The following is a 21,326-nucleotide window of genomic DNA, read 5'->3' as shown; positions in this document are numbered from 1 at the left end:
GACATGTCCCCCCCCTCTAAGGAGCTGCACCGCAGCATAAAGGTCCAGGTCTATCCGGGTTAGCATGATGGAAACGTGATATCAATCTATCTGCTTGCAGATTCCCGGAAGGCTCCCATGAATCCTCATCAGAGGAGTAACCTCTCCAGCTAACAAGATACTGAAGACGACCCCTAACAATTCTGGAGTCCAAAATGCGGTTGATTTCATAAATCTCTTCATCGGTTTGAATCAAGTTGGATGGAGTAGGGGACGGAGGAGTACGGGTAGGAACGTACGGTTTTAGAACGGACACATGAAATGTGGGATGAATACGAAGATCCGATGGTAGAGTTAGAGTGACAGCATTTTCATTAACAACCTTACTAATGATGTAAGGACCAATGAATGTCTTGGAGAACTTCTTACAAGGAGTCTTTAATTTCAAATTCTTGGTAGAAAGCCAAACTTTATCACCTATTTGATAAGGAGGTGGTATTTTCCTTCTAGTATCATACTGATGTTTCTGTTTAAGTTGAGCCGATTCCATACTGTTCTTTACAAAGTGATGTATTTCGGATAGGTTAGTAATCAAATCATTGATGGAAGGAGAGCCGATGTCAGCCTGAGGGTGGAAATGAAACGTAGGATGGAAACCATAGTTAGAAAAGAAAGGAGATGTTGTAGTGGAAGAGTTTTGTGAGTTGTTGTATGCATATTCAGCCATGAAGATGTTTTGATACCATTTATCCTGCTGATGTGAACAATAACAGCGAATATACTGTTCCAGACATTGATTCACCCTCTCTGTCTGCCCATTGGTCTGGGGATGAAAGGCTGTGCTGTATCTATGATCAATTTGTAGAAGTTTACATAGTTGCCTCCAGAATCTCGAGGTAAATTGTGAACCCCTATCAGATACAATGACAGATGGTATTCCATGTAAACGAACTATTTCAGTGAGGAAGAGATCTGCAGTTTCAGCAGCTGAAGGCAACTTTTTGTAAGGAAGGAAGTGAGCCATCTTAGTCAAAAGATCAACTATCACAAGCACTGTGTTACAACCGTTAGATTTGGGAAGTTCAACAATGAAGTCCATTCCGACAGTATGCCATGGTCTAGGTGGAATGGCCAGAGGTTTGAGCAATCCAAAGGGTTTTGAGGAAGTCTTTTTTGAGGTGGTACAAATCAAACAAGAAGTTATATAATCCTTTACTGTTTGGTCCATATGTGGCCACCAGTAGTTCCTGCGTAACAATTCAATCGTTTTGCGGATACCAGGATGTCCAACTAAGGGTGGATCATGATGATCGTGTAACATCTTGCTCCTTAATGATGGAGGAATATAAAGCTTTTGTTTGAAATAGTAGAGTCCATCTTTTAGGGATAATCTTTCCTTGGGAAGAGAAGTGTCTTGCTCTTGTTCAACACGTAGAGTGTCTTGCGGTTTGGATATAATTCCAATGAAATGTTCAGGAGATATTATACTTTGTGAAACAGTTAAGGCAGGAGGTTTAGTAATATTCCTAGTCAAGGCATCAGCCTTCCCATTCTTCGAACCTGGTCTGTACGTGATGTGGAAGTTGAACCTGGAAAAAAATAAGCTTCAGCGGAGCTGCCTTGCTGAGAGGGTTTTGCTGGATTGTAAATACTCTAAGTTACGGTGGTCGGTATAAATGAGTATGGGAATTTTTGTGCCCTCTAACAAATGTCGCCAGTGTTCAAATGCTGACTTGATTACAAGAAGTTCCTTCTCTCCGATAGGGTAGTTTAGCTCTGGAGGTGTCATCAACCGGGAATAAAAAGCAACAGGATGTAAAGGCTTTGACATTGATTCCTTTTGGGAGAGTATGGCACCGATTGCATATTCTGAGGCGTCAACCTCAAGGATGTACTGCTGATCTGGGTTAGGAAACCGAAGAATTGGTGCTGATGAGAAAGAATCTTTTAGAAAACTGAAAGCCTTTTCAGCTGTGGAATCCCATGAGAATTTGGTGTTAGTGCCAGTGAGTTTACAAAGTGGTTTGGTGATACCTGAAAAGCCTTTAATAAACTTCCGATAGAAGTTTGCGAAGCCAAGAAAGCGCTGTACATCCTTCCTGCAGTTAGGGGTTGGCCAGTTCTTAATAGCTACTACTTTGTTGTCTTCCATACGTACACCTGATGGAGATATGTGGTATCCTAGGAATGTGATCTCAGAGGTATGAAAAATGCACTTTTCTAACTTGGCGTATAATTGGTGTGTTCTTAAACGACCTAAAACCCATTTGACATGTTTCTGGTGTTCCTCCAAATTGTCGGAGTATATGAGTATGTCATCTAGATATACCACCAAACAAACGTCCAGTAAATCCCTGAAGATGTCATTTATTAGGTACTGGAACGTTGCTGGGGCATTACAGAGCCCGAATGGCATCACGGTGTACTCATACAGCCCGTATCGAGTCCTGAAGGCTGTGAGCCATTCGTCCCCTTCTTTAATCCTAACCAGATTATAGGCACCTCTGAGATCAAGTTTTGTATAAATCTTGGCCTTGCTGAGACGTTCTACCAACTCTGGAATCAAGGGCAGAGGATACCTGTTTTTTATCGTCCTCTTATTCAACTGTCGGTAATCTATGATCGGTCTTAGAGAACCATCCTTATTCTTCACGAAGAAGATACCTGCCCCTGCAGGTGAGGTAGAGGGTCTAATGAAGCCTTTTCTAAGATTCTCCTCAAGGTAAGACTTCAAGAATTCAAGTTCTGGTTGTGACAGAGGGTATATGTGTCCTACAGGGATGGAGGACCCTGGAAGAAGTTGGATAGGACAGTCATACAACCGGTGAGGAGGGAGAGCCTCTGCTTCTTTTTTACTAAAAACATCGGCGAATTCTGAGTATTCGTGTGGTATATCAGATGATGATATTTGTAATAAACACTGTTTTGGTGAACAATTTGCTTTGCAGAAAGAGGAGTCGAAATCCAATTTAAGTGTACCCCATTTAATGTTTGGTTGATGAAGTTGGAGCCAAGATAGCCCTAGAATAACAGGGAATAGGGGTGATGGTAATACATCGAAAGAAAGATATTCAATGTGCCCCCTATCCGATGTTACTTTCAAGGGGATGGTTTGATGAGTAACTGTGAACCATCAATGACTCTGACAAAGACGGGTTTTGCTTTTAACACAAGTGGTATTTTATTTTTCTTAATAAGTGATACATCAATAATACTGGAATATGCTCCTGAGTCCATGATGGCTTCAGTATGAACTAGATGACGATCCCACTGTAAGGAGAGAGGAAGAGTACAGTAAGCTGGACTAATAACTTTAGTTGTGAAAAAATTTGTAATAGGTTGTAACTTACTCTTCCTCTGTCGTAGGAGTAACGGACAGTCCTTGATGGTATGATCAGGAGAGGCACAGTACATGCAAAGATTTTTAAGTCTCCTACGGCTCCTTTCTTCGGGTTGCAGGGGACCTTTTACAACCCCAAGCTCCATAGGGACAGAAGTTTCTTTGGCTGATGCTGAGGCAGTATAAGGAGATTGGTATTTAAATGAACTCTCTGGCTGCTGGCGTTCTGCGCGTCGCTCACGAAGGCGACGGTCGATCTGGATTGATAGATTAATGAGACCTTCCAAGGTTCTGGGAATTGAGTACGAGCCAACTCGTCTTTGAGCGAATCGGACAAGCCCAGCCGGAACTGATTGCGTAGAGCAATCTCACTCCATTCAGAGTCTGCTACATATAATTTGAACTCAGTAACATATTCTTCAACAGGCTTACGACCTTGCCTGAGTGATCGCATCTTAGCTTCTGCAGAGAGCTGTTTTTGAGTATCTTCATATAGAAGGCTCATTTCTGTGAAGAACCCAGTGAGAGAACCTAAGATAGGGTCATCATTTTCAAACAGTAGATCTGCCCAAGTTCTAGCTTCACCTCTTAGAAAAGAGATGACTGTCAAAACCTTGATTCTTTCTGTGTTGTAAGTCTTTGGTCTCATTAAGAACAATAAATGGCAAGAATTCTTAAATTGCCTATAAGTTGACCTGTCACCTGTAAACTTTTCAGGAAGAGAAACCTGTGGTTCTGGGGTGTTATCTTTCATCATTGCTTTTAAGCTGTCATTTTGCACCTGTAGATCCCTTAAGCCCTGTGTGAGCTGATTTACTTGTTGAGTTAGGTTGTACACCACAGTAGGCAAGTCTGCTGGATCCATATTCTTTTTAGGCTAATTAATATGTTAGGTATAAATTTACCAGGAATAAATGTCCTTAGTATATGCTATATCTGCGATAAGGTGAATCACAGCTGCAGACTTATGGAGTAGCAGAGAGAAGGAAGATTTGCTAAATTTGATGAATCAAGTAACTTGTATAGTACTAACTGGTTACAGGAGAGAATCCTGCTTAATAGATATCAAGAGGGAGTAGCTGAGAAGTGCTGGTCTTGAACATGTAAGATAGTTTCAATTAAAGACGATACTTTGTTGCAGACAAGACTGCCTTGCTCTGTTTGTGCAGCGTTCGGACTTGATGCTGTACTGACGTCACAGGAGGCGTGGCCGAATCACGCTGCAGAGAGAAGTAAGCTTGTCACTCCGTGTGACGCAACTAGCAGCGGAGAATAGTGAGATATCTTAGAACCGGAGATGACGACTTCCAACCGATCTTACTGGGAACAAGGAGGACAACTGGAAATAGGTTAGTTCAGTTTCAATGATAATAGTTCCTGATACTGGCAATTCCGGAGGTTACACACGTAGGAGTTTTAAACAGTTCTATTCGGTTTGTTTGCTGTTTACCGTAACAGACCAAATCTGTAAAATTGATAGGTGATGAAATCCGGTGAAGCACTGAGTAGATGGTATGCTCAGGATGACGGTAAATAGCTCAGATGAAGTAGAAATGGAAGTTGCGGTTTTAATACAACTGTAGAAATCCAGAAAAGTTCCTTGCGATAAAGTCTCTTGCTGATAGAAAAACAAATATAAGTTTTAGCTTTTAAGAAAGCGAAGGTATTTGTAAATCCTTTGTAGAAATGAAGAGTGAGCTTCTTTAGCGTGTGAGCTGTAGCAATGCCACAACTAACTGCATTAATTAGCAGCTGGTGCTGGGAGAGACAAGCTTTTAACAGACAGAGTTAAAGGGACATACAGCAGCGAACAGATACCTGACAAGTTTATATATAGATGAATTTATAAGGCATGTGAATATTTTACTGGGAGACGTCCCGTATGTCCCATTAGATTTTTTAAAAAACATTATTTTCTATATTTTAAATAAATTACTCTTTTATTTTAATACTGGGTCTTTTTCATAGATGTTCTGGAGGTCTATTTTATGAGCATATAAACCCTCCTTTTGCATATCGCACTTTTTATTAACTCATACATAATTAGCAAACAGTAGGTGTTCTGGAGGTTAATTTACCAGCATATTCAACATCACTTTGCATATCGCACTTTATATTAATAAATACATTATTTACTATAATTTAAAAAAAAAAATTATGAATTAACCACTGACAGCTACAATTTTCAAGGTTCCACTTAGGGCACGTCTTTATTCATTTATACACACACCATCTGGAAAATTAGCAGAAATATCTGCCACCAATATTAACTTCACACAAATTTACACCTCATTTCACATACTTTTTAAAAATTTTATACTTAGAATTGAAATCAAAAGATATCCACAATTTTTACGTTTTTAATAATATGTTTATTGCACTTTTCTAAATTTTTGAAATTCACATAATCAGACTTCTACTCTAATTCTTTCGGCTGTTGCTAGCGCCCTCACTTTATCACAACAAAACCAAGGAATTGCACTACCCAAGTGCCAGATTAATCCTAGTAGTGTCTAGAAAATAGACTCGGGATTCTAGGAAAATGCTTTCATCTTGCTCCATAGACAGCCACTCCTCTCCCCTTTGCATTGCCTGCACTTCTTGCACAGACTTTTCTCCTGCTTCTTTAGGTAAATGCCAATGTGTCCGCTTTCTTAGGTAATTTATATTATTACATGATTGACGTATATTATTATAGTAATAATTTTTTTAATGTTCTGTATACTGGATATGTTAAAGGTTGGGGGATACGGCATTCCAGAGGTCTTTACTGCAGATGTTTGCTGTTAAGGGATATGGTTATTGCTGGATTAATGACCCTACTAACAGACTCTTTGGCACCATCCTTATCTCCCTTAAACCACCAGTGATGTAAGTATTTGTAAAGATAACCCTGGTTGTACTGTCACAGCTACTGGACCCCTCAGTCTTGGCCAAGAAAGAGCATTCAGATATCCTAAAGGTTACTTGTCAGTCTAACAAGTGAGTAGACGAGGACCAGATGACACCGTTGGCATGCTTATTGTAACTTCCACAGTCTGTGTCTAGTCTACAGTGATGTGGAACCCGAGTTGTCCATTACATTTGGGGGCAGTTGTGGGATCTTCTCTCTTGAAGATCCAAACCAACCACCAGAAGATATTACTCCCATATGAGTTGATGACAATGACTGCCCTGCAGATCCTTACAATAGACAAGGAAATGGAATATGCTGTTCTCTGCAAATAAGTTCTATTCCAAGGACTTCAGCACTATGAAGACCACAGGAGTGAGATAGATGCACTATCTGCAAGGCTGGCAGAAATGTCAGCAGTCCTGTACACAGGAGGTTGGGCTGAGAGTAGGGGTCAGTAGATATTTTAGTGGGCACATGAGTTGATTAGCATGCAGCCACCGGCTACCTGCAGATGTGATGCTCTAATTCATGGAGCAGGTCTTAAATGAGCAAATGAGCCGAGTTGCCCTGGAGCAAGCTCCAATGTTTGTTTGTTTTTGCCACACTAGCGGCCAGTCACTATGCTACTTTGAGTCCTCCACTCTCGAAACTACCCAACCAGGCATTTAAAATCTTTGATTAGAAGGTTGATATTGACGGGTACTTACAGAGCTGTGGAAGGGAGCCAGCAACACATACACAGAGTGGGCTAGCATGCTAGGGGAGACACTGCAGAAAAATGTTCACTAAAAAAATCTCATTGCAGAAAATAAAAAAAGTTCTGGGTATATATGTTTTCCTCTGTCTTTCTGCAAAACCTCAATAAAAGATTATTGAAATAAAAAAAGTGACCTAAAAAGCTCTGGGCTCTCTTGACAAGCACTGATATTTTACTCTGATTCTTGCCATTCAATTGGAACTATATAATCACATGATTGGGTAACGTAATTTCCAACGCGGTTGGGAATGTTAAGAGAACCAAGGAATGTATGGATCTATGGAGCCTCACAGTCTGTAGCCGGGAGCGATGACAAGGGAATCGGCTGAAAACATAAGCTGATGGATCAAATTCTTCCGCCGTAAAGTGGTCCGGTACCTTAGCTCTGTCGCAGAAAGTAAGTCCAGGTTCCCTGTGCATGTTACAAGGGGTAAGCGCTGAAGCTGAAGAGACTTACTACTATTCTAATATTACTACTTGCTTTCTTGTCAGTCACAAAATAAATTTTGCAGCCCTAGATATTGTAAGAAGACCGTAGCAAACAACAACTGTTCCTGTCAAAGAACTCTGTCTTTTTAACTAGAGTGTTTAATGATGCGTTGTCAGCTCTGCTTATTCAAATCAACATCGATACCACTCTACAAAATGTATATAAAGAGAAACAGTTGTAGTGGTGAATTATTGTATCAAAATGCCTTGCCTTACTCAATTCAGGAGCGTGTATGAAACACCGGTATCCTCCATTGCCTTCTGGGTGGCTTTTCAGCCTGCACGCTTCATTACGTTACCTTCCCCTTCACATACTATGCTCCAGGTGCCCAGTGGATGTCCTTAATGAACGTGAAAGCACAAAACAAAAAATATCCAGAATGGCTCAAGCTTTTGCAAGTAAAAAGGGGTACTTTATTTCACAAAATAATTAAAAGTACACAAAAGACCACTAGCATGTAAGCAGCTACTGCTATTTTAAAAACTGAGGCTACGAAGGACGCGTTTCAGGTAGTTCCCGTAATCAAACTATGATTACGGGAAATACCTGAAACGCGTCAGTGGCGTCATTCAGGCCGAGGTTGTAGCCTCAGTTTTTACAATAGCAGTAACTGCTTACTTCCTAGTGGTCTTTTGTACACTTTTAATTATTTTGTGAAATAAAGTACCCCTTTTTACTTGCAAAAGCTTGAGCCGTTCTGGATATTTCTTGTTTTGTACTTGCTTTCTTGCATGATTCATTATTTTCTCCAACATTGGTGTGTCCGGTCCACGGCGTCATCCTTACTTGTGGGATATTCTCTTCCCCAACAGGAAATGGCAAAGAGTCCCAGCAAAGCTGGTCACATGATCCCTCCTAGGCTCCGCCCACCCCAGTCATTCTCTTTGCCGTTGCACAGGCAACATCTCCACGGAGATGGTTAAGAGTTTTTTGGTGTTTAAATGTAGTTTTATTCTTCTATCAAGTGTTTGTTATTTTAAAATAGTGCTGGTATGTACTATTTACTCTGAAACAGAAAAGGATGAAGATTTCTGTTTGTAAGAGGAAGATGATTTTAGCAGACAGTAACTGAAATCAATTGCTGTTTCCACACAGGACTGTTGAGATGAAGTAACTTCAGTTGGGGGAAACAGTTAGCAGTCTTTTCTGCTTAAGGTATGACTAGCAATATTTCTAACAAGACCATGTAATGCTGGAAGGCTGTCATTTCCCCTCATGGGGACCAGTAAGCCATTTTCTTAGTTAAACATAAAAGAATAAAGGGCTTCAAAAAGGGCTTAAAAACTGGTAGACATTTTTCTGGGCTAAAACAATTGCTTTACTAGGCATATTATGCAGATTACTAACTAATTATTGGTATTATAATCTTGGGGAACGTTTAGAAAAACGGCAGGCACTGTGTTGGACACCTTTTTCAGATGGGGGCCTTTCTAGTTATAGACAGAGCCTCATTCTGGGACTGTATAGGGGTTAAATGTAAAAACGGCTCCGGTTCCGTTAATTTAAGGGTTAAAGCTCTGAAATTTGGTGTGCAATACTTTTAATGCTTTAAGACACTGTGGTGAAATTTTGGTGAATTTTGAACAATTCCTTCATACTTTTTCACATATTTAGTAATAAAGTGTTTTCAGTTTGAAATTTAAAGTGACAGTAACGGTTTTATTTAAAACGTTTTTTGTGCTTTGTTGACAAGTTTAAGCCTGTTTAACATGTCTGTACCATCAGATAAGCTATGTTCTATATGTATGAAAGCCAGTGTGTCTCCCCATTTAAATTTATGTGATAATTGTGCCATAGTGTCCAAACAAAGTAAGGACAGTATTGCAACAGATAATGATATTGCCCAAGATGATTCCTCAAATGAGGGGAGTAAACATGATACTACATCATCCCCTACTGTGTCTACACCAGTTATGCCCACACAGGAGGCCCCTAGTACATCTAGTGCGCCAATACTTATTACCATGCAACAATTAACGGCTGTAATGGATAACTCCATAGCAAATCTTTTATCCAAAATGCCTTCTTATCAGAGAAAGCGCGATTGCTCTGTTTTAAACACTGAAGAGCAAGAGGACGCTGATGATAACTGTTCTGACATACCCTCACACCAATCTCAAGGGGCCATGAGGGAGGTTTTGTCTGATGGAGAAATTTCAGATTCAGGAAAAATTTCTCATCAAGCTGAACCTGATGTTGTGACATTTAAATTTAAATTAGAACATCTCCGCGCACTGCTTAAGGAGGTGTTATCTACTCTGGATGATTGTGACAATTTGGTCATTCCAGAGAAATTATGTAAGATGGACAAGTTCCTAGAGGTTCCGGTGCCCCCCAACGCTTTTCCTATACCCAAGCGGGTGGCGGACATAGTAAATAAAGAGTGGGAAAGGCCCGGCATACCTTTTGTTCCCCCCCCTATATTTAAGAAATTATTTCCTATAGTCGACCCCAGAAAGGACTTATGGCAGACAGTCCCCAAGGTCGAGGGGGCGGTTTCTACTCTAAACAAACGCACTACTATTCCTATCGAAGATAGTTGTGCTTTCAAAGATCCTATGGATAAGAAATTAGAGGGTTTGCTTAAAAAGATTTTTGTACAGCAAGGTTACCTTCTACAACCAATTTCATGCATTGTTCCTGTCACTACGGCAGCGTGTTTCTGGTTCGAGGAACTAGAAAAATCGCTCAGTAAAGAATCTTCGTATGAGGAGGTTATGGACAGAGTTCAAGCACTTAAATTGGCTAACTCTTTTGTTTTAGATGCCGCTTTGCAATTAGCTAGATTAGCGGCGAAAAATTCAGGGTTTGCTGTCGTGGCGCGCAGAGTGCTTTGACTAAAGTCTTGGTCAGCGGATGTGTCTTCCAAGACAAAATTGCTTAACATTCCTTTCAAAGGTAAAACATTATTTGGACCTGATTTGAAAGAGATTATTTCAGACATCACTGGGGGAAAGGGCCACGCCCTCCCACAGGATAGGTCTTTTAAGGCTAATAATAAGCCTAATTTTCGTCCCTTTCGTAGAAACGGACCAGTCTCTAATTCTGTATCCTCTAAGCAAGAGGGTAATACTTCACAACCCAAACCAGCCTGGAAACCAATGCAAGGCTGGAACAAGGGTAAGCAGGCCAAGAAGCCTACCACTACTACCAAAACAGCATGAAGGGATAGCCCCCGATCCGGGACCGGATCTAGTGGGGGGCAGACTTTCTCTCTTTGCTCAGGCTTGGGCAAGAGATGTTCAGGATCCTTGGGCGCTAGAAATAGTTTCTCAAGGTTATCTCCTGGAATTCAAGGAACTACCCCCAAGGGGAAGGTTCCACAGGTCTCAATTATCTTCAAACCAAATAAAGAGACAGGCATTCTTACATTGTGTAGAAGACCTGTTAAAGATGGGAGTGATACATCCAGTTCCAATAAGAGAACAAGGAATGGGATTTTATTCCAATCTGTTCATAGTTCCCAAAAAAGAGGGAACATTCAGACCAATTTTGGATCTAAAGATCCTAAACAAATTTCTCAGGGTACCATCGTTCAAAATGGAAACTATTCGAACGATCCTACCTACTATCCAGGAAAATCAATTTATGACTACCGTGGATTTAAAGGATGCGTACCTACATATTCCTATCCACAAGGAACATCATCAGTTCCTAAGGTTCGCTTTTCTGGACAAGCATTACCAGTTTGTGGCACTTCCATTTGGATTAGCCACTGCTCCAAGGATTTTCACAAAGGTACTAGGGTCCCTTCTAGCGGTTCTAAGACCAAGGGGCATTGCAGTAGTACCTTACTTGGACGGCATCCTGATTCAAGCGTCGTCCCTGTCAAAAGCAAAGGCTCATACGGACATCGTCCTAGCCTTTCTCAGATCTCACGGATGGAAGGTGAGCAAAGAAAAAAGTTCTCTGTCCCCGTCAACAAGAGTTCCCTTCTTGGGAACAATAATAGATTCCTTAGAAATGAGGATTTTTCTGACAGAGGTCAGAAAATCAAAACTTCTAAGCTCTTGTCAAGTACTTCATTCTGTTCCTCGTCCTTCCATAGCGCAGTGCATGGAAGTAATAGGATTGATGGTTGCCAAAATGGACATAGTTCCTTTTGCACGAATTCATCTAAGACCATTACAACTGTGCATGCTCAGACAGTGGAATGGGGATTATACAGACTTGTCTCCGACGATTCAAGTAGATCAAAAGACCAGAGATTCACTCCGTTGGTGGCTGACCCTGGACAATCTGTCACAGGGAATGAGCTTCCGCAGACCAGAGTGGGTCATTGTCACGACCGACGCCAGCCTAGTGGGCTGGGGCGCGGTCTGGGAATCCCTGAAAGCTCAGGGTCTATGGTCTCAGGAAGAGTCTCTTCTCCCGATAAACATTCTGGAACTGAGAGCGATATTCAATGCTCTCAGAGCTTGGCCTCAACTAGCAAAGGCCAAATTCATAAGGTTTCAGTCAGACAACATGACGACCGTTGCATATATCAATCATCAGGGGGGAACAAGGACTTCCCTGGCGATGAAAGAAGTGACCAAGATAATTCAATGGGCGGAGGATCACTCCTGCCACTTGTCTGCGATCCACATCCCAGGAGTGGAAAATTGGGAAGCGGATTTTCTGAGTCGTCAGACATTCCATCCGGGGGAGTGGGAACTCCATCCGGAAATCTTTGCCCAAATAACTCAATTATGGGGCATTCCAGACATCGATCTGATGGCGTCTCGTCAGAACTTCAAGGTTCCTTGCTACGGGTCCAGATCCAGGGATCCCAAGGCGACCCTAGTAGATGCACTAGTAGCACCTTGGACCTTCAACCTAGCTTATGTATTCCCACCGTTTCCTCTCATCCCCAGGCTGGTAGCCAGGATCAATCAGGAGAGGGCCTTGGTGATCTTGATAGCTCCTGCGTGGCCACGCAGGACTTGGTATGCAGACCTGGTCAATATGTCATCGGCTTCACCATGGAAGCTACCTTTGAGACAGGACCTTCTTGTTCAGGGTCCATTCGAACATCCGAATCTGGTTTCCCTCCAACTGACGGCTTGGAGATTGAACGCTTGATTTTATCAAAGCGTGGGTTTTCAGATTCTGTAATAGATACTCTGATTCAGGCTAGAAAGCCTGTAACTAGAAAAATTTACCATAAAATATGGAAAAAAATATATCTGTTGGTGTGAATCTAAAGGATTCCCATGGAACAAGATAAAAATTCCTAAGATTCTATCCTTTCTACAAGAAGGTTTGGAGAAAGGATTATCTGCAAGTTCTCTGAAGGGACAGATCTCTGCTTTATCTGTTTTACTTCACAAAAGACTGGCAGCTGTGCCAGATGTTCAAGCATTTGTTCAGGCTCTGGTTAGGATCAAGCCTGTTTACAGACCTTTGACTCCTCCCTGGAGTCTAAATCTAGTTCTTTCAGTTCTTCAAGGGGTTCCGTTTGAACCCTTACATTCCGTAGATATTAAGTTATTATCTTGGAAAGTTTTGTTTTTGGTTGCAATTTCTTCTGCTAGAAGAGTTTCAGAGTTATCTGCTCTGCAGTGTTCTCCGCCCTATCTGGTGTTCCATGCAGATAAGGTGGTTTTGCGTACTAAGCCTGGTTTTCTTCTGAAAGTTGTTTCCAACAAAAATATTAACCAGGAGATAGTTGTACCTTCTTTGTGTCCGAATCCAGTTTCAAAGAAGGAACGTTTGTTACACAATTTGGACGTAGTCCGTGCTCTAAAATTCTATTTAGAGGCTACTAAAGATTTCAGACAAACATCTTCCTTGTTTGTTGTTTATTCTGGTAAAAGGAGAGGTCAAAAAGCGACTTCTACCTCTCTTTCCTTTTGGCTTAAAAGCATTATCCGATTGGCTTATGAGACTGCCGGACGGCAGCCTCCTGAAAGAATCACAGCTCACTCCACTAGGGCTGTGGCTTCCACATGGGCCTTCAAGAACGAGGCTTCTGTTGACCAGATATGTAAGGCAGCGACTTGGTCTTCACTGCACACTTTTGCCAAATTTTACAAATTTGATACTTTTGCTTCTTCGGAGGCTATTTTTGGGAGAAAGGTTTTGCAAGCCGTGGTGCCTTCCATTTAGGTGACCTGATTTGCTCCCTCCCTTCATCCGTGTCCTAAAGCTTTGGTATTGGTTCCCACAAGTAAGGATGACGCCGTGGACCGGACACACCAATGTTGGAGAAAACAGAATTTATGCTTACCTGATAAATTACTTTCTCCAACGGTGTGTCCGGTCCACGGCCCGCCCTGGTTTTTTAATCAGGTCTGATGAATTATTTTCTCTAACTACAGTCACCACGGTATCATATGATTTCTCCTATATATATTTCCTCCTGTCCGTCGGTCGAATGACTGGGGTGGGCGGAGCCTAGGAGGGATCATGTGACCAGCTTTGCTGGGACTCTTTGCCATTTCCTGTTGGGGAAGAGAATATCCCACAAGTAAGGATGACGCCGTGGACCGGACACACACCGTTGGAGAAAGTAATTTATCAGGTAAGCATAAATTCTGTTTTTGCAAACAGTGAACTTTTTCTCATGAACTTTTCCACACTTGTGACATGTCAGTGGTCTGGGCAGAGTGGCAACCACAGGGCTCCCTTTCAGCCCCTTCTTGTAGTAGATTTGCCATTCCAGCAAGTGGCAATAGACAAAGGATAAGATTAGAAGTGGAGCGCTAATTATAGCGTAGGATGCATTATCAATATTGTTGGACTGTGCTAAAATTAGGGAGCACTTGAGATTTCAAATCCATGGAAAAACAAATTTACCAGGCAATGTTTAGTGCAGTGGACATTGCTCTATCCATGCTAAATAATACACAAATTACAAGTTGAAAGTTATGGGTTGCACTCAAGCGCAAGCCAAAATAGCTCTGGCAAATTAGCGCAACTTGAGACCTGAAGTAAAAGTCAGGACTGTACTCAGCTAAGTGGATTCCAAGTGGGACAAGTGTCAAGCAAAAAGAGGCTGCTTCTTTGGTGGTAACTAGCCATAGAACAAGCTATTATGATATTGTTCGTTCCCAGGTTGAGCGCTTCTCTCTTTTTATTTATACAAGTATCAAGTAGCCAACCTCAGCAGAAAGGTTCTGAAAAGAGATGTTGGCTATGCATCCGTAAAGAAGGAGAGCCTAGCTCTTGTATGGGCCTTCATAAAATTGCAGCCCTATGTCTATGCCAGAAATTTACTGTTATTACCAAGTACAATCCACTTCACTGGTAACCAGGTATCAGGGGATCAATGGACAATTGTTATGGTAGAGCTTGTTCCTGCAACCTTACTGTTTTACATATCAATACCCACATGGTCAAGCCCACAGAAATACTGATGGGCTGTCTTCCCAAAAGGACATTGATGAGATTGACTGGACAGTGGTTCATTGAGGTCCAAAAATTAGGATCAGACATATATTTATTATTTTAAAGCTAGATTGTAAAAAACACTAAAACCAATACTTGGTGACTTAGGCTTTTGAACAATCCATACTCGTTTGGAACAGAGCATAAACTGCTCTGTATGATTACAGGCTCATACGCAGTCATTCCTCTGTATATTCCAATTTCAGCCAGGACACACTATACGGACATTAGATTTATTACAGTAATTAAAACATACTATAAAACAAATTAAAAACCAATACAATCATTTAAAAAAGGGCCATATACATTAAACACATATTATAAAGGATAAGATGAATCTGTCAGATTAAACAACTAAAGGACATCCTTGATTAAGCTGATTTTTTTAATGGTGAAACGCGTGTCGGATCTTCTGTGGGTATACATCACTATAGCCAGAAGGCCAAAGAGAAAAATGCACAATCGTAGCTTTACTAACAATGGACATTTTGCATTAAATACCTTTTTGATACTTCTAAACTTGAGGTTTTCCAGTTGATTTTTATATATTTTTTTTCATTTTGTAATATGTACATTCTCCTTTATGAAAACAGATCCAGAATGTTAGTGATGTTATAGATGGAGTTTAATTCATCAGTTGTAAGGAAAATGCGCTATAAATTTTTTAATATAGATATGAAAAAAAAATAAAAAAATTTTCAATAACAATTTTTATTTTTGCAAATGAAATACAGATCATGTATACAGATAGTGGTTTTACAAATCATTAGCATCATTCCTCCAATATCTCAGTATACGCTGCGGTATAAACAATGAACATAAATATAAACACAAAACAAATAACATTCAAAAACAATGTGCTGCTTGATAGTGATACATATCTCAAATACAAGTCTGACCATTCCTTGAGGACCTCATTAGTCAAAACACTTATGTCTACTAGAAGATAACAGGGTATAACCTACAGGTAGTGAGGTTTCCTCAGCATCTCAACATCAACCCTCCACCCTCACTATACACACAGAATACACGTGTTGTTTCCACATTCACTCCATAATGTTATCAAGCATTTGGTTTGAACTTATCCCTCAGGTTTTCTTCCCAGGTTATCTTAAGTTGGGTATACATGTCAATTCTCTGCTGTTTGATATAGTGGTATTCTTTTAGTGAAATTAAGTGATTGTACTCTTGTACCCATTGGGCTATAGTCGGAATTATGGTACTCTTCCAATTCCTAGCTACTAGTATTTTTAAGCTGTTGCATGCGATATTAAAAAGCTTATCTTGTAGATAAGAAAATTTCCTAGGGGTTTTATGGAAAAGCCATAAGCATGGGTCAAGCAGTAAAGGTACTTCCAGTAGCTTAGAGGTTTCAATAGATAATTCCTTCCAGATCTGAGTTATATTGGGGATTGCCACCATATATGTGCCATATGGCCTTTGGGGGCTTGACATCTCCAGCAGATGTCCGTGGTGTTTTTAAAAATTTTTTTACAGCGTGATGGTGTAAGGTACCATCTATGTAGGATCTTCATATTTAATTCTAAAAATGTGTTTGATGTGGAGGATTTTTTAATGGCGGTATATATCCTAATGGAGTCGATGTGAGAAGGCTGTACATCCAGTTCCTCACTTCATTTGTTAATAAAATGTGGCACGTAACCTGGGGGATTCTGCTTTAATAAAGAGTACAAAAGGGACAGTGTGTGTCGTGTAGGGGATAGTTTGCGGCATAGGGACTCAAAAGCCGTCAATGGTCTCAGCATATTTAGTTTGTGCGGGTGAGAGGATAAGTAATTGTAACACTGTAGGTAGAAAAACCAATTTTTTAAACTATTGAAGCCCTTTTCGATTAGATCATCTCTAGTTTGTAGCCCACTTTCAGTACCAAGGTGGAATATGATTAATACTCTGTCTGTTGATGTGTCATATTTGGTCATATTGGTGAGACCTGGCAGGAATTCTTTGTTGTGTATGAAAGTAGTGAGAGGCATATGGCACTTTTGTTGTAGATAGAGTGCTGCTTGGACAACAATTCAAACTTTTCACTCACAGACAAACTGACTATTTAAGTGGGCGGCGGAGCGCAGGGTATTTGAATTTTATATCTATATTAAAAAAGTAACTTATAGCTCATCTTCTGTACAACTGATAAATTAAACTACATCTAAAATAACCCTAACATTTTTAATCTGATTTTATAAAAGGGAGAGTTTACCATTACTTTAATAAAATTGGAAACTTTGCACTTTAATTGGAGATCCAACCGTACAGCATATAGTAAAGAGTAAACAAGCTTTACAAAGTCAGAGGCATTATGAGTGGGAAAAAAACTAAAGCAACATTTGTGCACAAAAACAAACGTTATAAAGTGTAGTTGTGTGATGGATGTCATTTTATTACTGAAATGTTATGTGAACATCATTTGAAAGCACTAATTTATTTCAAAATTATATTAATTTTTTTTTTTAGTTAATTCCATAAATATTTCTTTTCTTATGATCAGTACATAATTATTTTAAACATTATACATTACTTGTTTCAGGTGATTGTAAAATTTAGTGAATAAGTGCCCGGTATCTAAAAATAATCTTAAAAACAGGGGCACTTTCATTCATTAAAGTTTACAAAGACGTTTATTTTTTAAAATATGTTTGCGTTATGATAAACATAATGCTGATTCTCCGCTCGCAGCTCCTGTTTTTTTTAGCAGATCGATTACTAATCCAGCTTCCTCCAATCGTTGCGTGACTCACAAGCTGGACGCCAAAGGGGGCACATGATTGAAGGAAGCCAGATTAGTTATCGAACATCTAAAGAAAGCTGGAGCTGCAGGCGGAGGATCAATGTTATGTTTACCATAACGCAAAGGTAAGTATTTTAAAAAAATAAGTGTCTTTGTAAACTTTAATGAATGAAAGTGCCCCTGTTTTTAAGATTATTTTTAGATACCAGCGATTTATTCATTAAACTTTACAATCACTTTAATAAGAAATCATAATCTGTTTAAATCATTACAAAATAAAAAACTAAATCAATAAAGCTAAATGCTTTCGGCAAACAAGCAATAGTTATATAGAGTAGTTTTGGAACTGAAATAAATGTATTTAAAGCTTTTAAAATTGTGTTCACAATTTTAGTAATACAATTAAGAAAAATAATAGGTAAAAAAAGTAAACTGCCCCTAAGCCTTAGCATGGAGGCTGGGTAGCCAGTTCTTTTGTGGTAGACGCAAATTCAAAATAGTTAAAATGTTCTTAAGATAAAATAATTGTCACTTATAAATATTACTCACATTGTATTTCTCATCGACAGATGCATTCACAAGCTGCAGTAATTCTAGTCATGGTCAGAGTTCTTACAGTCTTCATCAAAATAGTCACATAGGAAATGTATGTCCTGAATTTGGGGAATGTTTCACCAGGAAATCAAATCTTATTGGACATCAGAAAATGTATACAGGAGAGAGACCGTTTTCTTGTTCTGAATGTGGGAAATGTTTTACTCAGAAATGTAATCTTATTATGCACCAGAAAATTCATACAGGAGAGAAGGTATTTTCATGTCCCTTATGTGGGAAATGTTTTCTCAAGAAGTCCGACCTTGACAGACATCTTAAGATTCATACAGGAGAAAAAGCCTTTTCGTGTCCTCTGTGTGGGAAATGTTTTACTCAGAAATCGCACGTTACTGATCATCTGAAAACTCATACAGGAGAAAAGGCATTTTCATGTCCTGAATGTGGGAAATGTTTTGCCCGGAAATCAGATGTGATTAGACACCAGAAAACTCATGCAGGGGAGAAATCATTTATATGTTCTGTATGTGGAAAATGTTTTGCTTGGAAATCAACTCTTAAGACGCATCTGAAGATTCATACACGAATGTGAAAAGTCATACGGGAGAAAAGGCATTTTTATTCGTATATGTATGTATCAAGTATTCTGTGAAATCGCATATTACTGAACGTCTGAAAATTTAAACAGGAGAAAAAAGAATTTCCATGTTCGGTATGTTTGAAATGTTTTACTCAGAAAGCACATCTTAGATATCTGAAAATTAAAGTGATGGTAAACCTCCGCTAATGGAATGCCACCTCTGTAATCTTTTCCATTAAAAAGTATATGTGTACTTTTTCTATTATTTAAATCTAAAGGGTTAAATCCGAGCCTATAGTAATGCTTCTATTACAGTGTTATGCTGGCCCACTGGGATTAATTTTTTTAATGAAAATTCTAATGAATATCCAATCAGTGTGCGTGTCGTATGACATTCTCGAAGTCAAGCTTTTTGAAAGCCTTTAAGAAGCCTATGTAGAGTGTGGGTGAGACTGCTCTATATGTCATAGCCCAGACAAAAGAGGAAATAAAGGTTGATGGAGGAAGAGAAGGTACCATGTAAGATTATAAATTTTGTTTTTTAAAATATATATATACTTTAAAAAAAAAATTATTATGTGGTTTTGTTTGTACACTGATACATTTGTCACTGCAACATTCTTAAAGTCTGACAGTTACCATCACTTTAATTCAGAAGAAAAACATTTCTCTTGTTAAGTGTAGTCAGTCCACGGGTCATCCATTACTTATGGAATATATCTCTTCCTAACAGGAAGCTGCAAGAGGATCACCCAAGCAGAGCTGCTATATAGCTCCTCCCCTCACATGTCATATTCAGTCATTCTCTTGCAGCCTAACTAAAGATAGGTCGCTGTGAGAGGTCTGTGGTGTTTTTTAACTTAGTTTATTTCTTCAATCAAAAGTTTGTTATTTTAAATGGCACCGGAGTGTGCTGTTTGTTCTCAGGCAGCATTAGAAGAAGAATCTGCCTGCGTTTTCTATGATCTTAGCAGACGTAACTAAGATCCACTGGCTGTTCTCATCTGAGGAGTGAGGTAACTTCAGAAAAGGGGAATAGCATGCAGGGCCCCCCTGCAAACAAGGTATGTGCAGTAAATTATTTTTCTGAGGAATGGAATTGACTGAGAAAATACTGCTGATACCAATGTAACGTAAGTTCAGCCTTAAATGCAGTGATAGCGACTGGTATTAGGCTGATGAGTGTGTGTACACTGAATGTATTTTTCTAAGGAATGGAATTGACTCTGAAAATACTGTTAATACTGAAATAATGTATGAGCCTTAACTGCAGTAAAAGCGACTGGTAGCAGGCTTATTAATAACACTTCATAACTTTTAAAATGTATGTTCAAAACGTTTAATGGCATGTTAATCGTTTTTTGTGAGGTACTTGGTGATAAAACTTATTGGGGCATGATTTTTACCACATGGCCATCTTTGTTTTCTGCATAGAAACAGTTATCTGAGCTTCCCCACTGTTGTAATATGAGTGGGAGGGGCCTATTTTAGCGCTTTTTTGCGCAGTAAAAATTCAGTCACAATCTGTCTATTTCATCCTCCATGATCCAGATCGTCTCTAGAGAGCTCAGGGGTCTTCAAAATTCATTTTGAGGGAGGTAATCAGTCACAGCAGACCTGTGACAGTGTGTTTTGACTGTGTTAAAAACGTTAATTATTAAATTGTTATCCGTTTTTGACGTGTCGTGTTTCCTAAAAGGCTTACAGAGATTATTAGCAAGGAGTGGGATAGACCTGGTGTGCCTTTTTCCCCTCCTCCCATATTTAGGAAAATGTTTCCTATAGACACCACCACACAAGACTTATGGCAGACGGTCCCTAAGGTGGAGGGAGCAGTTTCTACTTTAGCTAAGCGTACCACTATCCCGGTGGAGGATAGTTGTGCCTTTTCAGATCCAATGGATAAGAAATTAGAGGGTTACCTTAAGAAAATGTTTGTTCAACAAGGTTTTATCTTACAGCCCCTTGCATGCATTGCGCCTGTCACTGCTGCGGCGGCGGCATTCTGGTTTGAGTCTCTGGAAGAGGCCATTCGCACATCTCCATTGGATGAAATTATGAACAAGCTTAAAGCACTTAAGCTAGCTAACGCATTTGTTTCTGATGCCGTCGTACATTTAACCAAACTTACGGCTAAGAACTCCGGATTCGCCATCCAAGCGCGCAGAGCGCTATGGCTTAAATCCTGGTCAGCTGACGTGACTTCTAAATCTAAATTGCTTAATATTCCTTTCAAAGGGCAGACCTTATTCGGGCCCGGCTTGAAAGAAATTATAGCTGACATTACGGGAGGTAAGGGCCATGCTCTACCTCAGGACAGGGCCAAATCAAAGGCCAAACAGTCTAATTTTCGTGCCTTTCGTAACTTCAAGGCAGGAGCAGCATCAACTTCCTCCGCTCCAAAACAGGAAGGAGCTGTTGCTCGTTACAGACAGGGCTGGAAAGTTAACCAGTCCTGGAACAAGGGCAAGCAGGCCAAGAAACCTGCTGCTGTCCCTAAGACAGCATGAAGAGAGGGCCCCCTATCCGGAAACGGATCTAGTGGGGGGCAGACTTTCTCTCTTCGCCCAGGCTTGGGCAAGAGATGTCCAGGATCCCTGGGCGTTGGAGATCAT

At 40.0% G+C, this 21,326-nt stretch overlaps 1 protein-coding gene across 1 annotated transcript in view; it reads left to right on the top strand.

The window, feature by feature from the left end:
• Window positions 1-19,398, top strand: part of LOC128666686 (oocyte zinc finger protein XlCOF7.1-like) — a 116,592-nt gene extending 97,194 nt beyond the window's left edge. The window contains exon 11 of the mRNA XM_053721415.1: window positions 18,149-19,398. Within this exon, the coding sequence (XP_053577390.1) occupies window positions 18,149-18,723 (575 nt within the window). The 3' untranslated portion in view covers window positions 18,724-19,398. The remainder of the gene's footprint in view (window positions 1-18,148) is intronic.
• The last annotated feature ends 1,928 nt before the right edge of the window (window positions 19,399-21,326 follow it).

Source organism: Bombina bombina, chromosome 7, assembly GCF_027579735.1.
Source record: "Bombina bombina isolate aBomBom1 chromosome 7, aBomBom1.pri, whole genome shotgun sequence".
Classification (NCBI taxonomy): domain Eukaryota; kingdom Metazoa; phylum Chordata; class Amphibia; order Anura; family Bombinatoridae; genus Bombina; species Bombina bombina.
The sequence above is the reverse complement of the archived record's forward strand: the minus strand, read 5'-3'. Positions and strand labels throughout refer to the sequence as shown.